Source organism: Lissotriton vulgaris, chromosome 8 (genome assembly GCF_964263255.1).
Source record: "Lissotriton vulgaris chromosome 8, aLisVul1.2, whole genome shotgun sequence".
NCBI classification, from domain to species: Eukaryota; Metazoa; Chordata; class Amphibia; order Caudata; family Salamandridae; genus Lissotriton; species Lissotriton vulgaris.
This window is the reverse complement of record NC_141696.1, coordinates 634,740,525-634,754,566: the sequence shown is the minus strand read 5'-3', so window position 1 is coordinate 634,754,566 and position 14,042 is coordinate 634,740,525. Positions and strand designations below refer to the sequence as shown.

Genomic DNA, 14,042 nt, shown 5'->3' with positions numbered 1-14,042 from the left:
GCTCGCTGGGGGAGGCTTCCCGCGCAAAGAACCGCACCTGGGGCGTGTGGTAACGGAGCCTGGTGCCCCCTGCCACTCCTAGACTCCAATGTACATCTACCAGTTACCCTACAGGTTCACTTCAAACTTTGCCCCTCAAGGGTATGCATGCTACCGCTGCTCCTCAAACCTCCCACTGGCACGTGGCCTTTAACACAGTGCTGTCAGCATACACCCCCCCTGCGGTTATTGGCGATAACCTACTACAGCAGGCATCCGGACTCCATTAGCCGCACTAGACTTCCCTCGGACAGTACCCCTTCGCTTCTACCCGGTACCCTGCTCCCCAAAGCCCTCCCAGCACTGTACATCCTTGAGACACTGAAAACGCGGCATCCTCTCTGCGCTGTAAGAAGCGCCCCTTGGCTCAGCGCGCACGGCTGCCAGCATGGGAGCCCTTCAGTCTATCATTCATTCAATGCACTCAGTCTCTCTCCATGCCGGGTGCCTTCCTTCATCCTGCACAGCCTGCCGCGATAACAGGCATCTCACCATCCCTTCCAAGTGCCCCAATGCCCACGCCAGATGCAATCCCAAGTGTCTTTAAAACACTCGTTAGCACAAATGCCATGATGTCATTGAAAGCGCACGCCTGTTCCCCTCTGTGCCATACTCTGGGTCCCCTGCCTCACACACACTACCATCACTGCAGCCAGTCTCCTTCAAAGCCGCCCATGTCCCGCAGACATCCAGCAATAGGTCTTTGCTGCAATCAAACCGGGCAGTGACTAACACCCACCCAGCTTGTTTCTTATGATCAGAATACCTAACCCAGAAACAAGACTGTGGCATCATTCTTTGATAACAGAGGCAATGCGTGCACAGACTGCAGAAATAAATACGAGGAAGGAGAGAGCAGCCAGTGCAGCACAGGCTCAAAAAAATAATACAATACGGAGCACTTTGCTTGCACGAGACACCCAGAAAATCACTGCCTGCAGACAGAACAAGAGCAAAGTTATGCACGCGCTGGGGCTCTCTCTGTGCGGAGGTTCGCTCCGCCAACAGACAGGTACTTGAATCACAGGCACCGCGAACGCACACCAACATCTGCGTACTTTATGCCACCTCGAGGCAAGTAAATGTCGATGAGTGCCCCCTGCAAAACACCTACGTTTACATATAAAACAAGCATCGAGCTCTTGTCTTTATGGGGCCATGTGTTTTTAATTAGAAACACATGGCCCCATAAAGATAAGAAATTGCTTTGCGACAGACGCAAAGCAGACAAGCCAGTCCGGGTGGGCCGGCCCAAAAAGCCAAAGGGAGGCAAAACAGCTAAAAAAAAAAACCAGCTAATTTCCAATGGCAGCCCACCGTTTACCTTAAACAGTGACACCAGCCAATGGAAATAAGGGACGGGGCTTCAAGTCCTTTTCTCAAACTCCATGTTGACAATAAATCTGGCTGTGCGAGCAGCGCATGCGCTACCATGCTAGGCGAGACCTAAATGACAGTTGAAAATTCAACTATAGAGGGGAATGTTAATATCTGTGAATGCAATGTCAATGTACGCCATAATATACGTATGCATAATAATGAGAATGTTGGTAAATATTATATTATATTATATAAATGACTGCCATGATCTATGTACACATAATAAACTTATTTCATTGCTGTTGAATTCCCCTGAGATGACCTCCCCATCATTCCTGAGCCAGAGATAAGTGTTCAGACTGGTTCAGCAATCCAAGCCTACCAATTGATAGGTCACAGGTGGGGGTTACACTTAGCCCGAAGACAAAGGCACAGAGAAAACCCACAGATAGGCAGTTGCACCACAACAGGTCAGAGAAGCTTTGCCCCAATAAAACATTTGCCAAAGAGGTGTGCGCTCCCAAAAATCCACACGGTCAGATGTCACATGTAGTTAGTTTAATGGCATGCAATGTAATGACAAATTATAGCAGTGCTCAATATATTGAAACTCTGATAACTGCCTCTCCTGTTATATTGGGGCTCATAAATCATGATTTAGATTCTAGCAAGGGTCTTATTATACCATCTTTCCGCATGGCTACATATAGGGGCGGGAAGCAATAGTTTCAGGGCTGGAAAGTCCTACCAGTCTTTGCACACCCACAAACTAACATGCTTATGGGAATTCACTAACTTCTCTCCAATGTATTTTAATAGCAGAAAAGGCTGGAAATTAACACATGACAAGTGCTAGGGTAAATCTTTTTCCAAGGTTGGAAAACAGAGGGGCTAGCAAATGTGACTTTGAAATCACTCCACATATTTAGTGTAAATTTGCTCATGCGCAAATGGAATTCACAAACACCTGGTAGAAGTAAGGCTTCCAGGGTTGTTCGTATAAAGATAATTTGTGAAAATATTAAATCTACACTAACATAAGGACATATACCCGTGGTGTACTTGGGTGCCTTTCATTAAGAAAAGGGCATTCCGCACAGTCGACAATATTACTTTTACATTGATTGTCAATTACTATTTTTTCCAAACATCGTCATGCATTAAATATGTTCTACTAATATTTATTTAGCAAAACATTTTCTTCAAGTTGCAAATTAGTATTTAGTTTTATATACATTTTACTTTGAAAGCAAACGATTGACAATCTTGCTTTAATGCCTCTGCATTTATTTGCACATAACCAGGAAGTATTCGAAGAGCCTCAAATTCTTGAATTTTGCAAACAGATTTGAACATGTTTATAATCAAATCACTGTTATAGTATGGCAAACTCAGGTCACGCCATTTCCTTATAGCGCTCATCCTAATACTTAAGAATTTGCATTAATGGATCATATATACAAGTTTGAACAAAATGTATATATTGCTACAAATCCAGCCTTAACGACAGACAATCCATTTGCATACCTCAGTTAGCCATTCGTGGTTCAGGATACCAAATCCTTAAAAACAAAAGCCATACCTATGCACAGCGGTACATCACATATGACAACAGACCCGATTAAAGCGGGATACTTGCAATTCTTTAAGCTAATAACGCCCTGGTTTTAGCTGTCCTATGCTAAAATTGCCTTTGCTTCACCATAGGTTAATGGAGAAATGAACTTTCTTCGTCCTATTTTAAAAAGTGTTGGCATGTATACTACATTCCATGTTGCCTCAGACACCACGTGTCCCTTTTTTTCTACAATCATATCCGATTCCAAAGAAATCCCTTCTTCTGCCAATAACTGACACAAAGCACTCTCTCCCAGCAAGAACAAGTGTAACTCTGAGCCATCTTCAGAACTGGAGAGCTTTGAAAAACTGATTCTTCCAACGTTTTTTAATTACGGTTGCAAAAACACGTAAAAAGGAAGGTCTGCATGTGCAAACGCACATGTCAACATCTCATGCTTAAGAGTGTCGGCCCACAACCTGTTACCTCTTTATCTCATGCACCCCCCTGATCAATGAATAGACAGCCAAATCATGTGTATTCACATTCACACATTTCTAAAAGAGCGGAGCTTAGTAATAGATGTGAACAACTGTATAAATAATACAATTAGAATCATGCATTGGGACTTCGACAATAATCAGGAAAACATTTAAGAAATGCTACATAATAATACATATGTGTATTGTCTTCACGCTACATAAGAAGAAGATTGTGCTGCTGACAGCACGTGCAGCCCCAACACTAAGCACCCGCCTCACTCACCGCTGCTCTGAGGCTCAGATTCATCGTTAGATATAGGTGCCATGACTATCACGGGGTACTTTCAGAAAATCAGCTGCTACCTCTGCTTCTGACGGAGCGCGCCAAAAAGTATAACTTGAGACTGACTGCCGCAAAGGCAGAAGAGGAAGCAGACTCCAACTAACCAATAAGAGAAGGCGGTGAGTCATAAAGTACCTCCCCAACCCGCCCATCCACTGTCTAATGATCAAACTAACTGCATGATGGTCTTGAAGGGGGTGGAGCCGGGTGCTACAGCAATTGACGCACATGGCTTTGAGCTGGCCTTTCGGTCTGAAATGGAAAGATCACTGATCCGACAACTTAATAATAAACATTGTTCCTAGTATAAAACTTATATTGATCACCACAAGCTCCATAATAGTATGTGGTTTTTTCAACGAAGAGTCGGTAGCCTCCCTAGAAGCTTCCAAAGTTTTTTGAACGATGTGCCTGATCCTAAAATGGCCGAAAGATAGCCGCTCTTACAGCAGAAGCACAGTCTAATTTTGCCGCAGAAGAAGAGTGTTAGAGGTGGAATGGTGGCGGCCATCTTGCTGTGGAAGTATTTTGTTTGGACTAACAGAATCTCTGACATCTAGTTAACGGATTATTCCGAGCTGTCAAGTAAAAAGAAACTAAACCACTAGGATAGCGTGATATGTCTAAATCTTCATTTATTATATATATATATATATATATATATATATATATATATATATATATATATATATATATATATATATATATATATATATATATATATATATATATATATATATATATATATATATATCATTATTTTTTTAAGTCACTAGTCGCCTTCGAGACACGTGACAATATACGTCGCAAAGACGTATACACAGTACCACCGGTCGGTGGCCCTGAGGTGCAGCACCTGCAATCTCTTCAGCATTTTCGCGCAAATAAGGACTCTCACACAACTCTGAATATAGCATAAAAGGTCACCTTTATTACCAGGACAGCCAAAGACAGACCCGCAACATAAACTTTTTCCACACAAACCTTTTGCTTTATTTTCAACCTTTCCATATAACCATTTCCATTTCCATTGCTTTATTTCCAAATCCATGACTTGTTTTTATACCATCCGTATGTTGTCCTTCTTTCCATCTCATCCCCACCTACCCTCCCAAGCCCTCCCCCTTAGAGAAAGGATGAATCCGCTCTAGATTATCCAATCCCCATAACACACGCCGACAACACAACAAAAAGAGTCTGCCTGTAGTGTCCTGAGGTGACATCCTGACACTTTGTCATATATCAGAGATATTATGCATGTACTTATTTATATATTTATTTTTTATCTTATTCGCTGTTTTTTTTTTTTTTTTACACAGAACAAACAGTGACACGCGACAGTAAACAAGAACACCCTACCCTTGATTTGTGCAACCAGGGTGGGTGGGTGGGTCAAAAACAACACCACCGCTCCTCTCACTCGCTCAGAGTGACGTCAAACCCTCCCTCCCCTCCCTTCACTTGGACCTAGCCCCTCCCACCACCCAATCAGGCCGCGTGAGGTCGTCCCTCGCGCGAAATACCCCAGGGGGACATTGGCTTTGCCAAGTGCCCCTGGGGACCCATCGCGCAAATAAGGACTCTCACACAACTCTGAATATAGCATAAAAGGTCACCTTTATTACCAGGACAGCCAAAGACAGACCCGCAACATAAACTTTTTCCACACAAACCTTTTGCTTTATTTTCAACCTTTCCATATAACCATTTCCATTTCCAATGCTTTATTTCCAAATCCATGACTTGTTTTTATACCATCCGTATGTTTTCCTTCTTCTTTCCATCTCATCCCCACTTACCCTCCCAAGCCCTCCCCCTTAGAGAAAGGATGAATCCGCTCTAGATTATCCAATCCCCATAACACACGCCACCCAGGAAAACCTATGAGTTTTCCTGCCCCACCCAAAAACCTTCATCCCAAGACGTAAATGGACCGCTCAAGTCATTGTAAGAAATCCCAATGAAGGAAAACACTGCCTTTATTATTTGTCCACTCAATTTTTTGGTTTAGAACACCACAAGTCCACACACCATAGATTGGCCAAAGTGTCTCTAAGCTCCATCAAGTAATAGGACTGACCCATCTGCGAGAGATGAACCCCATCATTCCTCAACAAATGCAACATTTCATTGTTAAAATGCTCGTGTGCAATGACCGTGATGCCCATCGCCACACAGTACGATTTCAAAGCCTTGTTAACTTTTCGGCGAGCCCTTTCCACTGCCGCATGAACCCTGGCTCCTTTCCACTGGCTCCTGTACAAAAATTACGTCCACACTACCCGGGTCCCTTCCCACCTGTCTTTTATCACCGCCAAATCAAGTTTCATTTGCTTGATTAAAGCCAATCCAGAACAGTCAACCAGATCGTTTTCTCCTAATTGTAGGATCAGTAAGTCTGGAATGCCCCAAACTTCAGCCATTTTATTTAGAACCGGGAACAACTCCCCCCATTTCATCCCCCCTAAACCTTTCCAAATCACCTCATGGTCATTACTATACAAGCCCAGACCTCTCCCACACAGCTGCTGTTCAGCAAAGTTCGCTGCCCATTTCACTATCGAATGGCCGACAATCCAGGTCCTCTTTTTCCGAGGAAAATCCGCCACTCGACCTGTGATGGAAAAAGGAACATTACCCAACTCGAAACCCCGTTTTTTTTTTGTTGTTTTTTTTTTAAAACATTTACAACCTGACATATTTAAAACAACAATTGGATTTCCACCGCCCGATTCGCTGCAACTCCTCTTTCCCCCAACCCAACCTCGCGGCGTCGGTAGCTGCACCGATTCTGAAAGAATGTGTCCCAAAACATTGTGGATTCTCCCCCACCAACACCAAGGCCTTCCGTAAAATAGCTAAAAATTGGAAACAATTCAATTGTGTTTTATTCTTATGGCAAAATATCCCGCCCTCTTGAAAGACATCTGACTCAACAAATGACTCCCACTCCCCGAACGGACAACAACCCCGAACCCCGCTCCTACCCAGACGCACCAACATCCCCTTTCCTGCCTGGTCTGTCTTCGACTGTCTTAATGTAATTTGCAACACTCCATTACCCAGGATTTCGATATCCGATGACTGGATCCCCACTTGATTACGCAACCCCAGTAGTTCTGATATCCTAAATGCACCGAAGAACAACCATACCATACATAACCTGAATCGAGTCCATTCCCATTCATCATAACAGCAAACGGGCAGTACGCCCAACAGGCTTTGTAACAATGTAAATGTAATGGGATTTCTCAACTTTTTCTCCCGCGAAACCGACCTCCTAAAACCTTTTAACATTTTTAGTAAACGGAAACCCATTCGAACCTCACACCCCAAGAACAATTGACTATAAAACGAAATTCCCGCCAACTTGCCTGAAATGGTGGATGGCGACAAACCTTTGTCTATCAGATATAACACAAACTCCCTCATAAACTTCTCATTTTGAACTGCTGTACCGTTTCTGCCGCGCTGTGCCGCAAATCCCAAAAACCCAGACCATGCCAGCTGATAACTGCGTCGCGTGGAGACAGCTAAGGACTGTTCAACAAACTCTGCCATTCTCAGTTCCCCAGGTCCCACATGCTCGACGAAATCGGTGTCCTGCATCGGTCCGCTCCAGGTGCCAAGTCCCGAAACCTCTGCCACTGACAACGAGACAAAGCGTCAGCAATTGAATTGTTGACACCAGGGATGTGTTGAGCTCTAAAAACAATATTCAACTGCAGAACACGTAACATGAAAGCCCGCAACAATTGCAGCACCCGTGCATCTTTGGCCCGCTGCCCATTAACCAGGCTAACCACTGCCATGTTATCAATATGAAACAGCACGCAGCGGTCCTTGAACTCCTCACCCCAAACTTGCAGCGCTACTAACAAGGGGAAGAATTCCAGAAAAGCGATGCTGCGGCCTTGTTGTAACCACCCTGCCGGCCACCGCTCAGCGCACCACCTGCCTTCCCAAAACAAGCCGAAACCCATGGCTCCGGCCGCATCCGAGAATATTTGCACCGGCCAGACAGTGTCTTCCGTCACAAAATTGACGGACACGCCATTGAACTCATCCAAAAAGCGCAACCAGATGCTTAAGTCTTTCTTAATTTTCGTTGTCAAACGGATGTGATGGTGGGGCAAGGACGCCCCCGCCATAGCAAAGCCCAGACGCCTACAAAAGGTCCTGCCAGCCCTGACAACTCTACATGCAAAAGTCAAGTAGCCTAGAAGCCTCTGGACTTGCCGCAACTGCACTTTTTTGGCACCCAAAACTTCCTGAAGAAAAAACCTGATCTCCTGCACTTTCGCTCGAGGCAAACGAGCCACCATTTCGATTGTGTCTATTTCTATACCCAAAAAGGTCAACGTGGACGTTGGACCCTCCGTTTTGTCTTCAGCCAAAGGCACACCAAACTCCTCAGCCACTGCCTGGAAACAGGCCAAAACCCTGGCACACTGGTCCGTACCCGCTTTGCCCACAAACAAAAAATCATCCAAGTAGTGACATACCGCCACGTGCTCCGAGCGCTGGACTACACACCACTCCAGAAATGTACTAAAGGTTTCAAAAAGTGAGCAAGAGATAGCACAGCCCATGGGTAACACCCGATCCACATAGTACTCTCCGTCAAAATACATGCCCAGCAACTCGAAATCCACCGGATGAATAGGCAACAGGCGGAAGGCAGCCTGAATGTCACATTTAGCAAGGTCAGCTCCCACCCCGGCCTTACGTACCAATTCCAACGCGTCATCCACTGACGAATATGACACTGCAGAGTCAGTGGCGGAGATGAAGTCGTTTACTGACTGCCCTTCGGGCCAAGACAAATGATGTATCAGGCGTAACTCGCCTTGGGCTTTCTTTGGGATCACACCAAGGGGCGACACAATTAAATTGGGCAAAGGGCAAACCGCGAAAGGGCCAACGATTCTCCCCAAATCCAATTCCTTCTTCAACTTCGCCTTCACCACTGGAGCCAACTCTTTTGCTGACTTGAGATTATCAGCCCATCGCAAGGCTCTGGGGCCTTGGTAGCCGATCCTAAATCCGAGCCGAAACCCCCAAAATAATTTGGCCGCTCCTTCCACATCCGGGTACCTCTCCAACGAATCCAACATGGCCTGCAACCTAATTGGGGTAGGCGCCTTTTGGCATAAGAGGCGGCACTGATCCACGCCCCCCCCTCTGACCCCTACCATGCTCTCCTGGATGCTGGTTGGGAAAGCACTGAAAAATGGCATGTCTGCCGCCGCACTGAGCGCATTCGTGCTTGAATTTACAATACTGGCGCACACAGGAACCCCGGTTAAAGCTCCAGCAAGCACCAGTTGTGGGCAACTGACCCCGTCCGACACTACCCGCCCCCATTGTGGCGGGACGCTGAGAAAAGGGCCGGTAAGGAATAGGCAACCCACTAGCCGTATGGATCGTGTTAGCAGAGGAGTGACCCGACAACCACTGCAACCACAACTCCTGGTCGACCTCCCCCCACGGCTTATCATTAAATAAACTCATTCTCGCCCGAAACTCCTCATCGTAGTTTAGCCACGCATATCCCCCTGCCTGCAAATGCGCCCTTCGAATTACATCTATGTATTTGAATAGCGAAACCGCCCTCTCAGGATAACGTTCGCAATACACGCTGGCATAAATAAGGAACGCTGCTGTCCAATTTTCAATTGTTTTTGGCACCTTGGGCCTACGGGACAATTCAGCTTCCTCCTCTTTGGAACCTTCCCTGGCCTGTAAATCCCTATGTAGTAACCGGAACACATCCACATACTCGTGATTCCAGATACGCTGCCTGGTTCTATTGATTTTAAACAACAAGGGGACCCCAATTGGTATCAGCGAGGGACCTCGGGGATCTTATCATATAAACACAACAATGGTCCCTGGCAAGAAACTAGATAAGTGCCAATGAATATAGACTCAATCAGTACTATATTGGTGAAAACGTACCCAGCCGGGCAGAGGTTTTCAAAGTTTATATTTCAGTCAAGAAAATGTCAAACATATTAACACCTTCAACAAATCACGTAGGTGGGGCACAAGCCTGTACCCAACCACGAACATACATAGACAACAACATACACAAAGGGCTTGCAAGGCAAAACCAACAGTCTCTGTAAAATTCCAATTTAGAACAGAGAATTACTTGTGGGTACCATTACATAATTATACATTGAGAGTTCCAAACGTATATGGTACACAGTGGGTCGACGACGTTTCGGACCCCCTTGCTAAATAATGGGGTCCATCATCAGGACAAAGCAATGGTTGCCTTTTTTAGTTTTAAGCCTCTTTAGCCTAAAGGGAAAATAAGATGAAAAAACAGGTCCATTACATTTAAATCACATGCTAATGTGGGTGACATTGTGCCGTGACTTATAGACCCAGAACGCTAATATCCTGGTGGAGATAGCGTGTGACTTAGTTCCAGTGTCAAGAGGCATGTGACAGAGTGTGGTCATACTGTTTAGCTGTGAGTGATTTTTAAATTCAGGTGAGAAACGACGCGGTGATACTGGGCAATTTAGAGTGAAAATAATGTCAGGGTGTAGGTGGCTGCTATATTATATTCAGGGTGCACCATGCTCAAATGAAAGAAATTGCAGTGGGTTGAATTATCGGCAAATTCGATAGATCAGCAGTACTTCTACGTTAACAAGTGAAAAAACGGCGCTATGAGTCGCGGTGAGAGATACATAATTACAGGAGTTAACGTGGTCAGGTGAAAATCGCGGCGCAATAAAGAAGTAAGGGGGCTCACCAGAATAATACTGGGCATGCTCAAATAAGAGCGCGCTGGAGGTTCGTTATATCCGGAGAGTAAGAATCCGGGGTGTGGGATTCTTCTGGGAGAGAAAGAGTTGTGCAGGGTTAGGGCGGAGAACAACTAATACATTAATTCGGGCGTTAGTGCAAAGGGGGTAGGCTTACCAGGGGTTAATTACACGTTTCAAGGGTCCAGGGGCGGAGGAGGATCATTCCGCTTGTACCTGTATACAAAACATTACTTAACCAAAGGAATCTGAAATAGTTGGACAAAGGCATCATTCGGTAAATACCGAGTGGGGCTTACCTTGTGAGCCGGAAATTGCCGGGAGCGCCGGATCGCGCTGGGGTCCTGGAACCAGGGGGGGAGCCTACAGATAGAGTTGGGGGGATAGTCAGTAAGGGGCATTTGGGCAGGGTTACGCGCCAAATAGCAAGGAGATTATCCGGGGCTTACCGGATCAGTCGGCAATGCTTGACTTCCTGGTTCGTGAAGTCATGTGGGCGGATTACTTTTATCGCGCTCAGCCATTGGTTGGAAAAGGGCCATAGGTATAAACGAAGGACCATGCTGGCGGCCATTATGGGTGAGGGAATTTAGATTAGTTAAGAAGGTCCCATGGACATAAATGAAGGACCATGCCAGCAGCCATCTTGGGCGAAGGAAGTGAGATTAAAAGGGGTTAAAACCATCATAGAGAAAAGTGGCGCAGTGACATTAGTGAAGGTAGTGACTGTGAAATTTACAAACACATTAATTACATTAGAGTACATTGATTTTTGCATCAGTATTACGGCGAAGGTATAATACGGACTGATAGCCTGAACTCGGGCTTAAACCAACAAGAGGACTGGACAACACTAATCTGATTATGGACTTCATTTTTGAATGTTTAAGTGAATGAACTGGAATTAACAACTTATAAGACCTAATTGAATGAACTGAACACAATCTGGCCTTCGCCGTAATACTGATGCAAAAATCAATGTACTCTAATGTAATTAATGTGTTTGTAAATTTCACAGTCACTACCTTCACTAATGTCACTGCGCCACTTTTCTCTATGATGGTTTTAACCCCTTTTAATCTCACTTCCTTCGCCCAAGATGGCTGCTGGCATGGTCCTTCATTTATGTCCATGGGACCTTCTTAACTAATCTAAATTCCCTCACCCATAATGGCCGCCAGCATGGTCCTTCGTTTATACCTATGGCCCTTTTCCAACCAATGGCTGAGCGCGATAAAAGTAATCCGCCCACATGACTTCACGAACCAGGAAGTCAAGCATTGCCGACTGATCCGGTAAGCCCCGGATAATCTCCTTGCTATTTGGCGCGTAACCCTGCCCAAATGCCCCTTACTGACTATCCCCCCAACTCTATCTGTAGGCTCCCCCCCTGGTTCCAGGACCCCAGCGCGATCCGGCGCTCCCGGCAATTTCCGGCTCACAAGGTAAGCCCCACTCGGTATTTACCGAATGATGCCTTTGTCCAACTATTTCAGATTCCTTTGGTTAAGTAATGTTTTGTATACAGGTACAAGCGGAATGATCCTCCTCCGCCCCTGGACCCTTGAAACGTGTAATTAACCCCTGGTAAGCCTACCCCCTTTGCACTAACGCCCGAATTAATGTATTAGTTGTTCTCCGCCCTAACCCTGCACAACTCTTTCTCTCCCAGAAGAATCCCACACCCCGGATTCTTACTCTCCGGATATAACGAACCTCCAGCGCGCTCTTATTTGAGCATGCCCAGTATTATTCTGGTGAGCCCCCTTACTCCTTTATTGCGCCGCGATTTTCACCTGACCACGTTAACTCCTGTAATTATGTATCTCTCACCGCGACTCATAGCGCCGTTTTTTCACTTGTTAACGTAGAAGTACTGCTGATCTATCGAATTTGCCGATAATTCAACCCACTGCAATTTCTTTCATTTGAGCATGGTGCACCCTGAATATAATATAGCAGCCACCTACACCCTGACATTATTTTCACTCTAAATTGCCCAGTATCACCGCGTCGTTTCTCACCTGAATTTAAAAATCACTCACAGCTAAACAGTATGACCACACTCTGTCACATGCCTCTTGACACTGGAACTAAGTCACACGCTATCTCCACCAGGATATTAGCGTTCTGGGTCTATAAGTCACGGCACAATGTCACCCACATTAGCATGTGATTTAAATGTAATGGACCTGTTTTTTCATCTTATTTTCCCTTTAGGCTAAAGAGGCTTAAAACTAAAAAAAGGCAACCATTGCTTTGTCCTGATGATGGACCCCATTATTTAGCAAGGGGGTCCGAAACGTCGTCGACCCACTGTGTACCATATACGTTTGGAACTCTCAATGTATAATTATGTAATGGTACCCACAAGTAATTCTCTGTTCTAAATTGGAATTTTACAGAGACTGTTGGTTTTGCCTTGCAAGCCCTTTGTGTATGTTGTTGTCTATGTATGTTCGTGGTTGGGTACAGGCTTGTGCCCCACCTACGTGATTTGTTGAAGGTGTTAATATGTTTGACATTTTCTTGACTGAAATATAAACTTTGAAAACCTCTGCCCGGCTGGGTACGTTTTCACCAATATAGTACTGATTGAGTCTATATTCATTGGCACTTATCTAGTTTCTTGCCAGGGGCCTGGTTCTATTGGACAAATGTATACCTAGGCATCGACACCCCCATATAAGGCAGTCTCGCGCCGCTTGCTCTCGGAGTCTCATCCTGACCTGAACTAGTCACCGACGACCTGGGGCTCCCTCCCCCTTCCTTATCCATCCTCCCCCCTTGCCCTGACGTAGCCTGCGGGCATTCCACATGATTCGACCCCAAACCTTCACCCCCAACCGCCAACTCATGCCCACCCTCAGCAGGCGCCACACCTGTACCACCTGCCAACGGCCGTGTCCAAGCAGCCCACCAGTCTGTCTTACCTGCTGGTAACTGCGCAGCCCGTTGACGAAAGTCCTCCAGACCATCACGCTGATGATGTCCAATCTGCCCACGTGCCGGTGAGAGAACCGCTCCAGAACTCTGAAACACACTGGCAGAAGTTATTCGCCTCACCCCCCTCCCAGTCCCTTCCTTGCCTCCATGAGACAATCCACCTCTTGCATAATACTCATTTTCTTTATCCGATTCACCATCATCACCACCAAACTGTTTGTCATTTTCCGATATAGCAAAACTTGTACCTGGCCTAGTGCCAGACGCTAAGTTAAGAAAACGACTTCGAACCTCTGACTCAGGCCTCCGTGAAAAGCGCCCAGTCGTAGGTATGAAATCCGCACTAGATCCGTGTTTTGAACTAACCCCTCCCCCAAGAACCGCGCTCTGCGGCTCTGACTGAGAGAAAAAGAACTGCTCATCCGTCACTAGACCAGCAGCCCCCGTGAGGTACTCGCCGCTCGAGCGAGGACCTGTGACATACTTACCAGCTGTTCGTGAAGCAGAGGTGCCAGACCTTTTTGGCACTGGCAGCTCCGTGTGCTCCACCCACACCCATTGGCCTTGCG

At 45.9% G+C, this 14,042-nt stretch overlaps 1 protein-coding gene across 1 annotated transcript in view; it reads right to left on the bottom strand.

The window, feature by feature from the left end:
- POLA1 (DNA polymerase alpha 1, catalytic subunit) overlaps window positions 1-3,824 on the bottom strand; it is a 2,033,948-nt gene extending 2,030,124 nt beyond the window's left edge. The window contains exon 1 of the mRNA XM_086934515.1: window positions 3,683-3,824. Coding sequence (XP_086790641.1) covers window positions 3,683-3,725 — 43 coding nt within the window. The 5' untranslated portion in view covers window positions 3,726-3,824. The remainder of the gene's footprint in view (window positions 1-3,682) is intronic.
- Between the last annotated feature and the right edge of the window lie 10,218 nt (window positions 3,825-14,042).